Source organism: Moschus berezovskii, chromosome 5 (assembly GCF_049115385.1).
Source record: "Moschus berezovskii isolate FMDL1 chromosome 5, NW_MosBer_1.0, whole genome shotgun sequence".
Lineage (NCBI taxonomy): Eukaryota > Metazoa > Chordata > Mammalia > Artiodactyla > Moschidae > Moschus > Moschus berezovskii.
In genome coordinates this window covers 113,300,337-113,318,607 of record NC_142464.1, presented here as the reverse complement: position 1 = coordinate 113,318,607, position 18,271 = coordinate 113,300,337, and the positions used below count along the sequence as shown (strand labels likewise).

Sequence of the window (18,271 nt, the reverse complement as noted above, 5' to 3'; positions counted from 1 at the left end):
TTTTAGCCGTTCTGTTGGGTGTGATGAGGAACCACATTTTCGTTTTGATCTACACTCCTCTAATGAGGCTGAACACTTTATATATTGTGTATATATACTAGTTGTATATATCTCCTTTTGTTCAAGCAACTCTTTAAATCTCTTGCCCTTTTTTCTTTCACTTTAAATGGATGAACTTAAGCTAACGTTATTCACTTTTGAATAGGTATTTTCATATGGTTCATAATTTGTTATTGCTGTTCAGTTGCTAAATGACTCTTTGCGACCCCATGGACTGCAACACACCAGGCTCCTCTGTCCTCCATTGTCTCCCAGAGTTTGCTCGTATTTATGTCGGTGTTACTAACCATCATGCAAAAGGGTAAATAGTGAAAATTCCTTCTTCTAGTCCTAAAACCAGGCCATCAAGTGATCCTGCCTAGATCAAGTTGTCAATCTTATAATTCCAGAGATCTTTTATGTATGTGTAAATAACCCATATATTATTTCCTTTTTTAAAAAAAAAGTCCTTCCACTTTTTACATAAATGGCTTAATATACAGAACATTGTTGTATACATTGCTTTTTTGATAACAGTTTCATTGAGATATAAATTCACATGCTATAAAATTTGCACATGCACAATTTTATTTTTTTTATTTTAATCGGAGGCTAATTACTTTACAATATTGTATTGGTTTTGCCATAAAGTGACATGAATCCACCCCCGGTTTTACTCACATGCACAATTTTAAATGCACAATTCAGGAGTTTTAAATATATTCACAGGTTGCATAACCATCACCACTATCTAATTTTAGAACATTTCTGTCATCCCTAAAAAACATTTAATATCTATTAGCCATCAGTCTTTATTCCCTGTACTCTTCTCCCATATGTTTTTTTTTTCTAGAAATTTTACTGTTTTGTATTATACATTAAGATTTACAGTCCTGAAATTTTTAGGTGCGTATGATATGCGGTCTGTCAGAATTCATTTTTCTCCTCATAGACATACAATTGATGCAGAACCATTTACTGAAAAACCTCCCATTTGCCACTGGTTAATATGCCCCTCCTCTTTTTAAAAAATAAATCAAGTGTATGACTTTAAATAAGGTAAACTTTCTAGGTGCTTGTTTGGGCTTAGTGAAATAGGTGAAATAGAATCCTCCTGCAACGCAGGAGACGCAGGAGGCACAGGTTCTCCTCCTGGAGGAGGAAATGGCAACCCACTCCAGTATTCTTGCCTGGGAATTCCCATGCACAGGGGAGCCTGTGGGCTGCATGCAGTCCATGGGGTCGCAAAGAGTCTGACACAGCTGAGCAACTTATCACACATGTGAGCATGCTTAAAATAGGTATAATTGTATATTCCTCTGGAGTTATTGCAAGGATTGCAAGAGTAAGAATGTGATACACATTCATCATTCCATATATTTAGCATCAGAATGTTAGCATTATTCATTTAACCACTCATTGTTATCACTCATTCCCCTTAAGGCTTCCTATGTGCTTCCCACCTACTTCACTTTACGTAATCCCACAGAGACAGGACGTGATTTCTGTTGTTTACTTACGTATCCACAGCACCTAGACCAGTGTCTGACATACGGTTGGTACTCAGTGCATTTGTTTAACAAGCTGTCTTGTGCCTGTGAGCATAAGAAGAAATATGTAGAGCCTCACTGCAGCATTACTTATAACAAGGGACAAGTAAAACCAGCTGTGCTGAGACTCAGTAGGAAATAGATAATATTTATAAATAGAAAATGATAATAGATATATATATAATATTAGATAATATTTATAAATAGATAATATTTATAAATAGAAAATGAAATTTATACATGGTAATATGATATAGGGCACTATATTAAGATGATTCAAATAATGTTATAAATGAGTCAACTGTCACAATTTCCAAATGCATGAAACAAAATTTAATAGCACTGGAAGGAAAAACAGAAAAACCCACAGTTACACCTGGGGGCGTCTTAGCAATTGATAGAACTTATAGACAGAAAGTCAGCAAAGGTATAAAAGGATGGGCTTCACCATGACCAGGAGTACCTAACTGACATTTGTAGAACGTTTCAACAAGTAACAGCAGAAAGGACTTTTTTCCCAAGTGTCCGTGGAAAGTTCACAAATATATGTCTGGTTCCTGGTTCATAAGACAAACCTCAGCAAATTTTAAAAATGAAATCATAACAGAACGTGTGCTGTGACCATAATGCAATCACACTAGACCATACTAACAGAAGGACTGTAGGAAAAGCTCCAGCTACTTGTTAACTAAACACAGACTTCTAATAATCCTTGGGTTAAAGAAGAGGCCTCAGAAGAAATAAAGATACATACAAGTGTGAATGAAAACACAAAATCTGTAGGATTCAGCTAAAGATGTGATGACATAAATTTATAGCTCTGGATACTTACATTAGAAAAGGGAAAAGGCTCAAATTTTGATCTATTTTTCATCTCAAAAAGCTAAAAAATTGAAGAGAAAAATAAACCCAAAGAAAGAAAAAGACGGAAACAATAGAGTAGAATCAATAAAATTGAAAAGAAGAAAGCAATAAAAAAAATAATCAATGGAATAGCAAGCTTGTTCTTCAGAAAATAGATTGATGAAACTTTAGCAAGACTGATTAATAGAAACTGAGAGAAGATACAAATTATGAAAACCAGGAATAAAACAAAGGCTATCACTAAAGATTCTTCAGCCATTAAAAGGATAATAAGGGAATACTGTGAAAAGCTTTATATTCATAAATTTGACAGTTTAGAAGAAATGGAGCAATTTCTCAAAATCTACATACTACCAACACTTAACCAAGAAAAAATTAAATAATCCTATCACTTTTATATAAACTGAATTCATAATTTAAAAGCTCCTGAAGAATGAGATTCCATGTCCAGAGAGTTTCACTAGAGAGTTCTAACAAATAGTTAAAGAACTAATACCTATTTTATACAATCTCTTCCAGGAAATCTAGGAAATAGAAGAGAAATGAACACTTCCCAATTCATTTATGAACTTGTATTACCCTGATACCAAAGGCAGATAAAGATAGTGCAGTGAGAGGAAACGAAGGACCAGTAACTCCCAGGAATATAGGAATATACATAGGACACACTCTACTAGTGTGAATTATCATTATTCACTTCCTGTTTCTTACTCCAGGCCCCTTTGTAAAGAATGCAAATTATGCACTTCTTTTGGAATTCAGTCCGAGGGGAGAGGCTTGGCTCCATCTCACTCAGACAGTGAGAGCAGATTGACCGTCCTGCACTGCCTGGTCGCTGTGCCCTGCAAAGGAGGTTGAGCCATGCTCACATGCAGTTTGTCCCTATGAACGGACCATTCGCCTCTCCTTCATTCCACGGTTTCCCTCTCCATCAGTCTTACTTTGTTAGGCACTGCGAAACCTTTAGAAGTAAGCAGGAGCGAGCACAAATTTAATTTGCAAATTAAATGAAAGCGTTAAGTCACAAGAACAGGCTTCTGATTCGACACGGAGAGATGGCACTTCAGGGTCTGCAGAGCCTGCTGTAGCGGGCAGGTGGGGCGGGGCGTGGGGGACAAGGAGCTTCTGGAGGCAGTGACGCGGACCTCACACAGAGACCAGGGCCCAACACAAAGCTGTCCTTTTCTGTCAACCCACCACCTCCCACACTTCTTTCTGTACTATCCCCCCGCCCCCTCAACCTTCCGCGTGAAATTGACAGACTGATGTGCCACATAGAGTGTGGGTCCTGTGGGTGTTGGTGACCCATTCATTCTTGAGTGTGTCTGATGCTCCGGGTAATGGACTAAATGCAAGGACACAAAGCTAAAAGCAGCTTGGTCCCTTTGCCAGACAGCTGGCTCTCTGGTGGGGAGAAGAGAGCAGGAGAGAGAGGGTCCCTGCGCCACAAGGAAAGTGCCACCAGAGTCCTGAGCAGGGAATCTGAAATGGAGCAGGACCCTGTGGTCCTTCGGCACCGTGTCCTCGGCCTGCCTTTTGTCTGTGAAACACTGTAGCTGAAGAGTAAGTTTAACCAGAGAAGTCAGAGAATGAAGAAACCAAGGAAAGCAGTCAAACGGGGCAAAATGATAATAGTTGAGTCGTTATACAAAATCAAGGACTTTAGTTCCTCGTCAAGGGCTGTAGATAATATTCTGAACTGAGCTGTCTTGTAGATACTTAAACCCCCACCAGGTAACACATGATGATGACCAGACAGTAGCCCTCACATAAGCTGCCACAGTTCCAAGAACTGCCCTCAAGGAAATGGGGACAGACTGACCCTGGAACCCTGAAGACCAATTACTGCTTAAAACAAGCAAGATGACTGACCAGACCACCACGTGACCGATTTCAAGATGTCAAGAACTGACTGTGCTGTTTCTACATGTAGCCCCCCAACCTCCCACTGCACTGCCTTTAAAAGCTCTTGCCCATTGATTGTTGGACATGAGTTCGTCTTTGGACGTGAATTCACCTTTGGACATGAGTTCGCCTTTCCCCCAGTATTTCGGACTCGTCCGAAATAAAGCAAACTTCTTTCCCACCTGTCTTGTTTCTTGATTGGCTCTCAAGCGGCAAGTAGCCAGACCTTACTTCCTGTAATAATTCTAGAATCTGGAGGTGGAGAAATCATCTTGGTTCAACTCTCAGCTCTGCCGTTTCCTGGCTGGGTCAGTTGGAAAATAGTCCTTCATCGTTCTGAGTCTCAGTGTGTCCAAATCTGTCCAAGGCAGCTCATGGTAACATTTATCTCCAAGGGCCGTGAGAGGACACAGTGAGTTAATAGACATAGGGTACGTGGGGTAGTGCCTGGCACACGGTGGGCAGCACATCACTGGTAACTATTACAGGGTGCTCAGGGACAGGAAAAGGGTCACCCAGCTCAGTCTTCCAGGTTAAGAGTCATGTCTGACTCTTTGCAACCCCATGGACTGTATAGTCTGTGGAATTCTCCAGGCCAGAATACTGGAATGGGTAGCCTTTCCCTTCTCCAGGGAATCTTCCCAACCCAGGGATCAAACCCAGGTGTCCTGCATTGCGGGATCTTTATCAGCTGAGCCCCCTACAAGGGAAGCCCCCTAAAAGGGGCACATCCATCTAAACTAGGGTTTCTGAGCCTTGATGCTGTGGACATTCAGGGCCGGGTCACACTTTGTGACGGGGGCGTCCAGTTCATTGTAGGATGTTTAACGGCAACCTTGGCCTCTACTCACTAGATACCAGTAGGACCCGTTCCCCCAGTTGTAACTACCAAAAATGTCTCTGCTGCTACTGCTGCTAGGTCACTTCAGTAGTGTCTGACTCTGTGCAACCCCATAGATGGCAGCCCACCAGGCTCCCCTGTCCCTGGGATGCTCCTGGCAAGAATACTGGGGTGGGGTGCCATTTTCCTCTCCAATTTGACATGTTGTCAAATGTCCCCTTGAGAGCAAAGATGCTCCTGGTTGGGAACTACTGCTCTCAACTGAAAAGGGGATGATGGATGGGAAAGAGTAGAAAGGCAGGATTAGGGAACATTGTGAGTGGTCAGGTAGGGATGACAGTGACAACAGTGTCTCCTTGGGACTGTAGGTTCATGGCCAAGGGCAAGAAATGGAAATGCAGCAGTGGATCACTTGGGGCATTTGTCCTTGCATGGAACATCGAACTCCAGACCCCTTATGACTACCCCAGACTCAGCTGAGACATCTGGGGCAACTTCTCCTGCAGAACCCCAGCTTCTGGCACAGGGCTGGCTGTATGGTAGAAGCCTACAGAGTCTTTGTTGGTGTGTTCATGAGCTCACATTTGTAAAGTAGTCCCTGAGGCTATCTGCCAGCGTTTCTTTTATTAAGAAAGTTTATCCATGAGCAGACTGCCCAGACCACTTTGCTATTGCCCCACAAAGCACTTTTTTTATGGACTTGGACTTTGACACATTCAGCCTAAGCTGAGGAACATCATACCAAAAAATCTCCCATTAAACTTGCGACTCTGTTCACAGCTGTTTTATTGTTTTTTAATATTTACTTTTTATTTGGTGGCACCAGGTTGTAATTGTGACATGCAAGATCTTTTAGTTGCAGCGTGTGAACTCTTAGTTGCGACATGTGGGATCTAGTTCCCTGACCAGGGACTGAACCCAGACTTCTTGCTTTGGGACCACAGAGTCTTAGCCACCAAACAACCAACAATTGTATATAGCTCATTGATCACACATTACAGAATGCCATCTTTATAAGAAGGCAGTGGGAGAGAGGTCCCTCTGGCTTCTGTACCAGTAATAAACATATGAATTATAAAAGTAAACAAGTGATTTGTTTTTTCACCTTGACCCTTGAATCATGGAGCTGGTCGTGTTTCTCACTTTGTTCTGGATGCTGGAGAGGTAGGAGACCCATTGATGTCTCACTTCTGACAAGCAGGCAGGTTCTTTGAGCATGAATTGGGGTATTTTTGCCTGCATCCATTTTCTTGATTTCTTTTTTATTCTTTGACTTGATCAATAGTTTACTTATTTTCAATTGTATTATGTTACATATATTTAGCAAGTCACTTTTAATCTATTTTGGAATAAAGTAGGAAATGCATTTTTTAAAAAAATCCCAACAGACATGGGGTTCTTTATGCTGTGTGTGCATGCTCAGTCCTGTCTGACTTTTTGTGATCCCATGGACTGTAGCCTGCCAGGCTCCTCTGTCCGTGGATTAACCCAGCAAGAATACTAGAGCAGGTTACCATTTCCCTCTCCAGGTGATCTTCCCGACCAAGGGCTCAAACCCACGTGTTCTGCCACTCCTGCATTGGCAAGCGGATTCTTTACCACTGAGCCGCCATGGTGGCCTGTGTCAATGTCCAGGCCTGGACTGATGCGTTTCTAGCTCCTGACCTTCTTTGATCTTGATTGTTCATTTCTGCATGGTCACTGTTACTGTAATCCGGAGTAGATTTCTCATTCCTGATCTCCATCATTTCCATGACAATATGCAACAGTATCATGAGAACATAATTGTAATTCCAACCCAAGAAGAAGCGAAAGAGACAACAGCACGGAGCTGTAGAACAGCACGAAACCGCAGGGCGATCAATGCAAGGTCATTCTCTGTTCTCAGATAATAGCACTGAGACTCCTGGGGAATGCAGAGTCCACGGCCCAGGTGACAAAGGATCTGCAGCGAGAAAAAGCCGTAACCAGAGTTATTGCCTAAATTATTGTTCTCTTTGCATTTTCAATTTCCTCTTTAGAATTCATTCCACTCTGCGTGTTTCTCTCCTGAAAATTCATGTCGCTCTTCCAAAGAGTTCTGATAGAATATTGAATGAGATGCCCTTTGACTGTTTAGCTGTGAATTGAGAGTGCAGAACTCACTGTTATTAACATAGCGTTTCAATAGTCCATCAACTATTGGAATATAAATTGAGGATCTGTAGGAGGCATATTATAGCTGATTCCTACCATTCCTTTTTGAGCATCTAAAACTTTCTCTCCAGTAGCAAATAAGTAGAAGGATGGATCAAATGACTCTTTCAGTTCCAGGTGAATGAAGCACAGTGTTAAGTAGCTTTCATCAAAAAGTACAGCCATTGTCCATGTAAACGTGAAATTCAGCAACAGACCACTCTTCTGCCTGAGCTGGAGCCCACCCCTCCAGCAGGGCCTCTCTCTGTACTTAGATCTCAGCCTGGCTCAACTCCCTGCAGCTTCAGGTGGGTCTCATCTCTGTTTGATGAGACAACAGGATCTAGACAGTCTCACAGTTACAGCTTCTGGCCAAGCACGCTTAGAGGAAGAGGTTTTTCTTTCAGTGTCCACACGATGATTGCAAGAGCAGTAGCAAGGGGGCCTGATGAACCAACACCAGTGGCCAGTTGTTCAATCCCTCAGTCATGTCTGACTCTGTGCAGCCCCATGGGCTGCAGCAGTCCAGGCATCCTTGTCCTTCACAATCTCCTGGAGCTTGCTCAAACTCCTGTCCATTGACTTGGTGATGCCATCCAACCATCTCATCCTCTGTCGTCCCCTTCTCCTCCTGCCCTCAATCTTTCTCAGCATCAGGGTCTTTTCTAATGAATTGGTTCTACCCATCAGGTGGCCGAAGTATTGGAGTTTTAGCTTCAGGATCAGTCCTTCCAATGAATATTCAGAGTAAATTTCCTTTAGGACTGGCTGGTTTGATCTCCTTGCAATCCAAGGGACTCTCAAGAGTCTTCTCCAACACCGCAGTTCAAAAGCATCAATTCTTCGGTGCTCGGCCTTCTTTATGGTCCAGCTCTCACATCCATACATGACTACTGAAAAAACCATAGCTTTGACTCGACAGACCTTTGTTGGAGAAGTGATGTCTCTTCTTTTTAATATGCTATCTAGGTTTGTCATAGTTTTTCTTCCCAGAAGCAAGCGTCTTTTAATTTCATGGCTGCAGTCACCATCTGCAGTGATTTTGGAGCCCAAGAAAATAAAGTCTCTCATTATTTTCATTGTTTCCCCATCTGTTTGCCATGAAGTGATGGGACCGGATACCATGATCTTAGTTTTCTGAATGTTGAGTTTTAACTTTTTCACTCTTGTCTTTCACTTTCATCAAGAGACTCTTTAGTTCTTCTTCGCTTTCTGCCATAAGGCTGGTGTCAGCTGCATATCTGAGGTTATTGACATTTCTCCAGGCAACAGTGATTCCTGCCTGTGCTTCATCCAGCCCAGCATTTCTCATGATGTACTCTGCATGCAAATTAAAAAAGCAGGGTGACAATAAGCAGCCTTGACATACTCCTTTCCCAATTTGGGACCAGTCTGTTGTTCCATGTTCAGTTCTAACTGTTGCTTCTTGACCTGCATACAGATTTTTCAGGAGGCAGGTAAGGTGGTCTGGTATTCCCATCTCTTGAAGAATTTTCCATAGTTTGTTGTGATCCATACAGTCAAAGGCTTCAGCGTAGTTAATGAAGTAGATATTTTTTGGAATTCTCTTGCTTTTTCTATGATCCAGTGGATGTTGGCAATTTGATCTCTGGTTCCTCTGCCATTTGTAAATCCAGCTTGAACATCTGGAAATTCTTGGATCATATACTATTGAAGCCTAGCTTGGAGAATTTTGAGCATTACTTTACTATCATGTGAAATGAGTGCAATAGAGGTGCATAAATTTCCTAGTCATTTTTCCTCTCTTTGTTGAGAGGAAGGAGCAGGAATCATCAGATATCCAACAGGTACACCTCAAGTGAGGAGGGAAAATCCCACATGAATCAGAAATAGGGGAATACAGGGTGTTTTGAGACCAGACTTTCTGCAACCAAATGGTGTCTCTTATGCACTCTTCTTGAACATAGACAAAAAAAAAAATCACTTCATCATACCAAGTCAGTATTACCGTGATAGCAAAATGGGTCAGGACAAAGGTAGGAAAATTTGAGCCAGTGTCACTTCTAGCATTTGATGCAAAAATCCTAAATGAAAAACATGAATCCAGTTTTAAAAAGTATATATAGTATATGTTATATATAGCATACTTCTATATGATGTGTATATTTATTATACATGTTATATATAATAGATACATATATGTGTGTTATTTACTTAGATATACATATATGAGTGTGTTTATCAAATAAGTTTAGTTTAGAAATGCAAAGACATTTTAATGTTAAAAAAAAAGCCTCTGAACCCACTCAGTAAAATTTCTTAGCAGTCTAGACAGCAACTTTCTTAACTGGATAAATATTATCCAGTGGCGATCATCCAGTGGTTACGACTCCACACTCCCAATGCAGGAGGCACAGGTTCAATCCCTAGTCAGGGAAATAAGAGCCACATGTGTGGGCAAAAAAAAAAAAAAAAACATTCACCAAATATCTATAGCAAACAATTTATTTAATATAGTTTACTAAATTCCAGAACAAAATGAAAATGCATGATCTCACCTCTTATAATCAGTGTTCTACTGGAGGTCCTGGATAGTAAAATTTAATAAGGAAAAAGAAGTAGGGGGCATAAGGATTGCAAGGATTTATGAACATGGCAGTTGTTGTGGAAGGATCATCATCTTCATGTAATAAGTGGAAAAAGTGGGGCTTCCCTGGTGGCTCAAGAAGTAAAGAATCTGCCTGCAATGTGTGAGACCTGAGTTTGATCCCTGGGTCAGTAAGATCCCCTGGAAAAGGGAATGGCAACCTATTTCAGTATTCTTTCCTGGAGAATCCCCATGGACAGAGGAGCCTGGTGGGCTCCTGTCCATGGGGTTGCAAAGAGTCAGACATGACTGAGCAACTAACACTTTCACAAGTGGAAAAAGTATTAGAAAGGTATTATAAATAAGAGGTCAGCCAAACTGCTAGATTCAAGATAAATAAGCAATTCCAGAGTGCATCTTCCCCTAGCAATGACCTGTGAGTACATCTTTTTTTTTTTTTTGCTTTATGTAACATATGAACTGAACTGAACTGAACATATTATTTTATTTTTGCTTTATTTATTTTCAGTTCAGTTCAGTCGCTCAGTACATCTTTTTTTTTTTTTTTTGCTTTATGTAACATATGAACTGAACTGAACTGAACATATTATTTTATTTTTTATTTATTTATTTTCAGTTCAGTTCAGTCGCTCAGTCGTGTCCAACTCTCCGCGACCCCATGAATCACAGCACTCCAGGCCTCCCTGTCCATCACCATCTCCCGGAGTTCACTCAAATTCATGTCCACAGAGTCGGTGATGCCATCCTATTGGAGGCTAATTACATTATTGTATTGGTTTTGCCATACATTGACAAGACTATCTTTGCAAATAAAATCTATTTTAAAATATCATAACAATAGGGAGGTTTCATATGTATACCTATGGCTGATTCATGCTGATGTATGGCAGAAACCAACACAATATTGTAAAACAATTATCCTCCAATTAAGAATAAATTTAAAAAGCAATAATGAAGTGTGATAATAACAACAATGATAATAAAAATGCATACATGTCAGGCTTTTAAGTAGAACTTTATAAAACTTTATTGACAAGCATAAAAAGAAGACCAGACATTTAGATTATAAACCAGCCATTTCTTCTCTCTCTCTGGCTCCCAATCTCTGTCATATGGGACTAGATGGCATTTAAGTTTCCTTCCAGTTCTGGAACTCTCCATCCCGTAAACACAGGGTCTGTCACCTCTTCTATGACTGAATCAGGTTCCCTCCCGCGGTCTGCACACTCAGGTCAGGGAAGCACGGCAGTGGGTAATTGTAAATGAGGCAAGACTGAAAGGTTTGGGTCCTTGTTTTCACCCTAACACTGGCTCACTGAGGCCCTTCTTCCCTCTTCTGTCCAACCAGAGGGATAGCCTGACTGGCCCAGGATATAATATTCAAGGATCTGAGACACAGATCTAAGCATCCAGGACAACATCCTATCATTCTGCAATGCCCTTGTTACAGTCCGTGGTTCCATGTGGATTGTGACTACATTTTATGATGTGATTCTAGTTTACAGTTGTTTGACACCATTCTTAGAGTTTATCTGTTGTCTCTTTGATCCACAAAAGGCCTAAGTGCATTACTTACTGCTCTGGGGGAAAAATACACCCCAAAACATAGTGCTTAAAATACAATCATTTAATTATCTCATGTTCTGTGAGTCGACTGGGCTCATCAAGGGTGGTTCTTCTGCCCCACGTGATGTCAGCTGGGGCTATAGCGAAATATCCAAATTCCCAAAGGGTCACTCCCAAGGCTGCTGATTGGCGATGGCTGACACTGGGTGCTCAGCTGAGGCTGTCAAGTGGAGCACCTTGGTTTTCCTTCTCGTGGTCTCTCCATGGAGCTTGGGCACCAGCTGGGTTCCAAGCAGCCATCCACGTAGAAATCGCTTGTTCCCTTAAAGCATGGGTGTTACTTGCCAGAGCATCACTGCCTTCTAGGGCTGCAGAAACAAGCTCCTTGTGGGGAGCGGCACATGTAGGGAGGGCAGGGGAATGGAGTGGAGAGAAGACTGCAACTTTAGAGACCTTCCTGAAGTCCATTGTTGTTCAATCACTGAGTCATGTCCGGCTGTTTGCAACCCATGGACGCAGCATGCTAGGCTTCCCTGTCCTTCACCATCTCCCAAAGTTTACCCAAACTCATGTCCATTGAGTCAGTGATGCCATCCAACTATCTCATCCTCTGTCGTTCCCTTCTCCTCCTGCCTTCAATCTTTCCCAGCATCAGGGTCTTTTTCAGTGAGCCAGCTCTTCACATCAGGTGACCAAACTATTGGAGATTCAGCTTCAGCATCAGTCCTTCCAATGAGTATTCAGGATTGATTTCCTCTATGATTGACTGGTTTGATCTCTTTGCAGTCCAAAAGATTCTCAAGAGTCTTCTCCAAAATCACAATTCGAAAGCATCAATTCCTTGTTGCTCAGCCAATGTCTAATTAAAGCACTCACTAAAAATGAAGTAATGTGTTGGAGACCAGCACTGGTTCAAGTGCCATTTGTCAGCTCAGAGCCAGAGGACTGGTGCTTCACCACAGGGCACTGTGACTTAGCATTAGTGCCTCTCTCTGAGCCTCAGCTTGCGCTTCTGGAAAATGGGGCCACTGGTCTTGAGGGCATGGGCGACATCTCCACCCCTAACGTTCTCTGCTCCTCGGTGCTCCTAGGTACTCCTTCCAGGACGAGGAGGACATGTTCATGGTGGTGGACCTGCTGCTGGGAGGGGATCTACGTTACCACCTGCAGCAGAATGTTCATTTCACAGAAGGGGACGTGAAGCTCTACGTCTGCGAGCTGGCCCTGGCCCTGGAGTATCTGCAGCGGTACCACATCATCCACAGGTAACATCATCCCCAGAGGGATGCCAGGGGGTAGGGTGTGATGGGAGGAGTCTGCAGCCGTGGAGAGTATTTTCTCACTGACATTCTTTAGACATGGCAGTGCATGGAGCAAAAGCATAAAAAGCAGAGCAACATCATTATTGCTTATACCTTCTCTGCAGACAGCCTGCTCCGTTGTTACCTGCACTGAGGTGGAACACCACCACTGCCCGCGTGCCCTCCTCTCTTGGAACCCGCTGTTAGAGGCGTGGCTGCCCTTTGCTTTTCCATTCTGGTATGTCTTTGGGAGCCTGTAGTGTTCAGGCTCAGGTAAGAAAGAGTGGCATGAGTTGGGAACATAAGGGATTCTACTCTCTCACTTTCCATACCTTGAAATCAATGCCGTGCATCGTGGAGGATTTCTTCCTCTTGCGAGGCATCGGTGCTGGCTTTGGGCTCTGGATATAAGCCCTGAGTTTCCGCTGCTTCCTCAGGACCTCGACTTTTCCCTGCCTGTGCACAGCACAGATGAGTAGGGTAAGTTTGACTGCAGAGGCAGGAGGCCAGCAAGAGGCTTCAGATAGCAATGGGATCCTTGTTCTTTAGTCGCTAAGTTATGTCTGAGTCTTCTGTGATCTTGTGGACTGTAGCCCACCAAGCTGTTCTGTCCATGGGATTTTCCAGGCGAGAACACTGGTCGTGGTGGAAGATCTCCTTCTCCAGGGGATCTTCTCAATCCAGGGATCAAACCTGCATCTCCTGTGTTGGCAGGTGGATTTTTACCATAGAGCCACCAGGGAAGTCCAGCAGTGGGATCCATAATGAAGTCTCCTCTCTGACCACAGAGGAGGGGGCATGAGTGGCTGCAGATCTGTGCACCCATAGTCTTTCACTGTGCCTCGAGGGTCTTCTTCTAACTTGTACAATTTTGGAAGACTTGGGAAAGACAAGGACTTGAATTTCAGGGTAAAGATGGTAGATTAAGCACACATAGACACACACACACATTTTCTCGCTTCTAAAATCTCCATAAAATAGAAATGAAGTATGTTTGAAAAATGGTAAATTCACAAAGATGGAGAAAACTAAAGAGGAGACTATAGCAAAACACAGGGGAAATTTTAAAGAAGATGTTTCGTGGTAAGTGGCTTACGACACCAGAAGCTGAATTTTGAGTTGTGTCTGGAAATAACCATGAATTGATAGGTGCTAAAGAATCTCTTCAAAGGCTCAGGAATGAATAGTCATCAACAATGATGGAAGGAGGAAGAAGGGATAAAAGAGAGGCTAAAATGGGGTGAAAGGTTTGAAAGCCTTTTAAGACATTTTAAAAAGCACCGATCTGCTTGCACATCCGGAATACCTGGATGCCGGCCCCTTCCTCTTCCAAGCAGAAGCCTGAAGGCTTATTCGCTAAAGGGAGTAAAACAGAGTGTCTGGACTGAAGAATATTAAGCCTCTTGAGCTGGGATGCAGCACTGAAGATCGCACAGCTAACTAGACGCAGCCACACCAGATGCTGAAATAACAAACCCACCCCACTTCCAGCTGGGCTTAAGACTTCAGCTTCCAGGCTGGACACTGGAATGATTTCACTGGGGATGTGGCTGAGCCAAGAGGAAGGAGATTATGACATCAGAAGTTCCCCAGTTCCCTTGGAGTGTAGTTCACAGTCAGCGAGACCTGCTTCTTTGCTGTAAGCTCCCAAGTAGGTTAGTGACGACTAAAGGTTATCAGACATCCAGAGAAATCTTCTAACATGAATAGTGAGAGCCATGTAGTCAAATGGGAAAAAGAAAAAAAGCTTGGAATAAACAGAGACTCTGCCAGGAGAAAGAACTATCAAAAGAATCATGCTCGGTATTTTCAGAGGAATGAACAGATTTTTGCAATTGTAAAATAAAGCTATGTTTACTTAAAATTCAAAGAACAAACTTCAGATCAGAGTTCTCATAAATTAAAAACATGAAAGTCGAAATGAAATATTCAAAAGGTATGTTGGAAGACAAAGTTAAGGATATTCCTTATACAGTAGAATAAGAAGGAAAAAGAAAATGTAAGAGAATTAGAGGGCCAGTAGAGGAAGTTCAATATTAGATAAAGAAGAAAGGGAGAGAGAGAAAGAAAGAAGATAGGGAGGGGTGGGGGGTGAAGAAAAGTGAGAAAACATTCTCTGGTGGCTCAGCTGGTAAAGAATCCGCCTGCAATGCGGGAGACCTGAGTTCGATTCCTGGGTTGGGAAGATCTCCTGAAGAAGGGAAAGGCTACCCACTCCAGTATTCCGGCCTGGAGAATTCCATGGGCTGTATAGTCCATGGGGTCGCAAAGAATCAGACACCACTGAGCGACTTACTTCACTTCATAGGGGGAAGAAATCGTCAATGAAATGAAGTCTCTCAGATCTGAAATATATGAGTTTCCAGATTGAAGGGTCCACCACGGCTACAGTGTAATAACTAGAAACAGGCATAAATCAAAACAAACTTCAAAGCCAACAAGTCTGAACAGAAGAACAGGATATAAAGGCTGAGGAATCAAGATCCTTTGGGATTATCTATCACTAGAAGGCAGAGGAAACATGCTAATCAATCAAATCTGAGATGTACATTTTTACAAGTTCAAGGTCTCAAAAAATATATCTCTCGTATATCTTATCTCAAGTAGTTAGCAAATGACATGGACTCTACTAAAATGAAGGGCTAAATCAAGGAGGAAGAAACGCAATATGGAACACTGGAGCTCCAGCAAAGGAGAGAAAGAGGCCTAAGAAATCTTCACGATGATGGCAGGGTCGCCAGTGTCAGCTCTGACTAAGGTGTAGGCCATGACTAGTTCTGATTGGAGTCAGATCAAAAGACCCTCAGAGAGTCTTCTTCAGGAAGAGCGAGCTGAGAGAAATGGCTAAGATATCTGGCTGCCTTGAGAGATTTATTTAGTTGGTTAAGAATCTGAAGTTGAATAAATGAGGTCAGGAGAAAAAAACCTCAACAATAAAAAGAAGATTATTTTTAACTCCAAGGAATCAAAGTGTTGGCTAGGATATTGGCTATCATACTGTTTACTACATAAAGCATCTCTGTGTAGCCTGCTTAGTCATAATCCCCCAAACCCTGAAAGTTGACCTAACCAGAAAAATATATTAATACCCCATTGGGGAAGTGAGGGAGTGGGGAGATGAGTGTGTCTCTTGGGGACACATAAAGGAAAAAGACCGCTGCACACTCTTTCATCCATAGTGGGAAGACAGTAGATAGAGCTGGAAACCGAAAAGTCAATGAGAATGACTTTTGAAGTCATGAGTGGATGGAGAGGGAAAGGTGGGAGAGAAAGTGATATGAATTGTTGCTAAAAATTGTAGCAAAACTTTCAGTACAGTTTGATTCTTGGAATTGTTCACATGTATAATTTTGTCACAAATAGTAGCAAACATGACCCAATGCAAAGGAAGAAGAGGGAGGAAGAGAAGAAGTATTTAGAAAGAGGAAGGGGGGAAGAGACAGGCCATGGTAGTCGCCATGGTAACAGTAGTAGTAGTAATCGCCCCAGCAGCCTTAGCCATATAGGAGTAAAGGGAATGTTCAATGAAATGCAGCCTGTTCACCGAGGCGCATTGTTCATTCACACAGTCAGAGACTAGCTTTGCCCGCAGGAATTCTGGCTCTAGAATCTCTGCTTGTAAGCCCTGTGCTATATTTGTTAAGGAAGGTCATTCAGTACCAGAGAAGAGTCTGTGGGCTGGCTGGGCTGCTTTGAAGGCATGGAAAGGAATGAGCCCTTTACCAATCTCTTGTACCAGTGTCATTCACCAATTTTCACAGTCATTGCTCTGCTAGTGTGCAGTAGATGTGCAGTAGAATAGCAATAGATGATCTGTTCGCTACATCCCCCCAGACTGAGTCTTTGCAGACCTGGGTGAGACAGAGGCCAGCATCCCAGGGCACTCTTTGGGGTCATCTGTCCTCAGATCCTAAATCTACCTTGGAGAAAAAGAGCTGTCCAACAGTATTGGGAAATTGTTTTTAAAAAATCCTCTAAGTAAATGGAATTACCTTACCATTTGTAAACTTACAGACTTGGCAGAGATTTGAGTCAGGTTTTCTCCCTCTCCCATATGGTTCAACAAATCTCTTTCACTGTACAAGTGTGTACAGACTTGAAATGATGTGTCTGTATTCACCGTGCATGGGAATATAGGACAGTGTTGTGCAATGTTTCTCATTCATTCAACGGCTGATCTTATAAGTCCCCCACTGCGTATGCACAAGACATTTTCAGTGCCATATTTTATACAGACTGATGAATGTTGCTTCTTCCCAAGTAGCCACACTTGCAAGTGGTAGAATCCTTTGACAGTAGCAAGCCTGAGTTGAATTGCCAGTAATTTCTTATCTTCTATCTTGGTGGACTCGGACATGTGACTTAACTTTTCTGACCTCCCTTTCCTAACCTGGAACGTGGGCCTGATGACATCTGCTTTGCTGGACTCTGATGTGAATTCCATGAGAAAAAGTTCATAAAGGATTTAATTGTGCCTGGGAGGGGATGGGGTGGGGCCTTAAGTGCCTCATTCCTCTTCCTTTCATCTGAGGAGTTGACTTTGAAGCCAGGTGTTCATTTATTCTCAGCGGTGACAAACCTCCATCCTTTGAGGCTGATGTTGAGGATTTGTAGAATATGAAAGGGATATATGTATACTGATGGCTGATTCATGTTGAGGTTTGACAGAAAACAGCAAAATTCTGTAAAGCAGTTATCCGTCAATAAAAAATAAATTAAAAAAATTTTAAAGGTATTTCAGAGTATAACCCAGTGAGTTTGAAATCACTGAAGCAGGGAAATACCACTATGGGTTCAAAATAAATCATTGTTTTAAAGCAATTAGAAGATCTACTTTTTAGAGCACTTGAGTTGGCCCTTCTTCAATCTTCCAAAACACTCTGGGCTAAGAAACGTGCCAGCCCTGGGAGGAAAATGACCGGTGGGACCCTTTGCCTGCACCAGGGGGCACTCCCCGGATTCAGGAGGCAGCCCCCCTAGGGGCCAGTCCAGGGGGAGCACCCAGGACAGGACATCACATAGCGGCAGAAGGGAGCTCTGAAGAGGGCACCCAGCCCAGACTGAGGTGGGGGGCAGGGCGGGGAGCACAGAGGAGGCTGGCAAGGCTTCCTCTGGGACGTGCATCTGTGATTTGTAGGACAAATAACCATCAGCTCAGAGAAGAGGAATGCAGGAGACACTGGGCAGATGGGCTCCTAGGGAGAATTTGGGTGGGTAAAGCCTGCACTGGTCAGCTCAGTAGGGGGCACGTCCTGAGACCCCCACTGATGTCAGTTATTGACGGGTTGAAGTTTCGGAATGACCTAGCTCAACTGGTAATTGAGAATAACCTTCGCTGAAGGCCCTTCCCCGGAGGGCTCTTCAACCAGAGCTGGTCACTCACTAGGTACCCAGAAAGGCCAGGTCACACAAAATCAGATGAGTAACAACAGCGCCAGTGAATCAAGCTTATTAAACTCTT

General features: G+C 42.7%; 1 protein-coding gene across 1 annotated transcript in view; it reads left to right on the top strand.

Annotated features, from left to right (window-relative positions):
- The window catches only part of STK32B (serine/threonine kinase 32B), a 386,337-nt gene that overhangs the window by 237,193 nt on the left and 130,873 nt on the right, over positions 1-18,271 (top strand). The window contains exon 4 of the mRNA XM_055435021.2: positions 12,601-12,774. Coding sequence (XP_055290996.1) covers positions 12,601-12,774 — 174 coding nt within the window. The remainder of the gene's footprint in view (positions 1-12,600; positions 12,775-18,271) is intronic.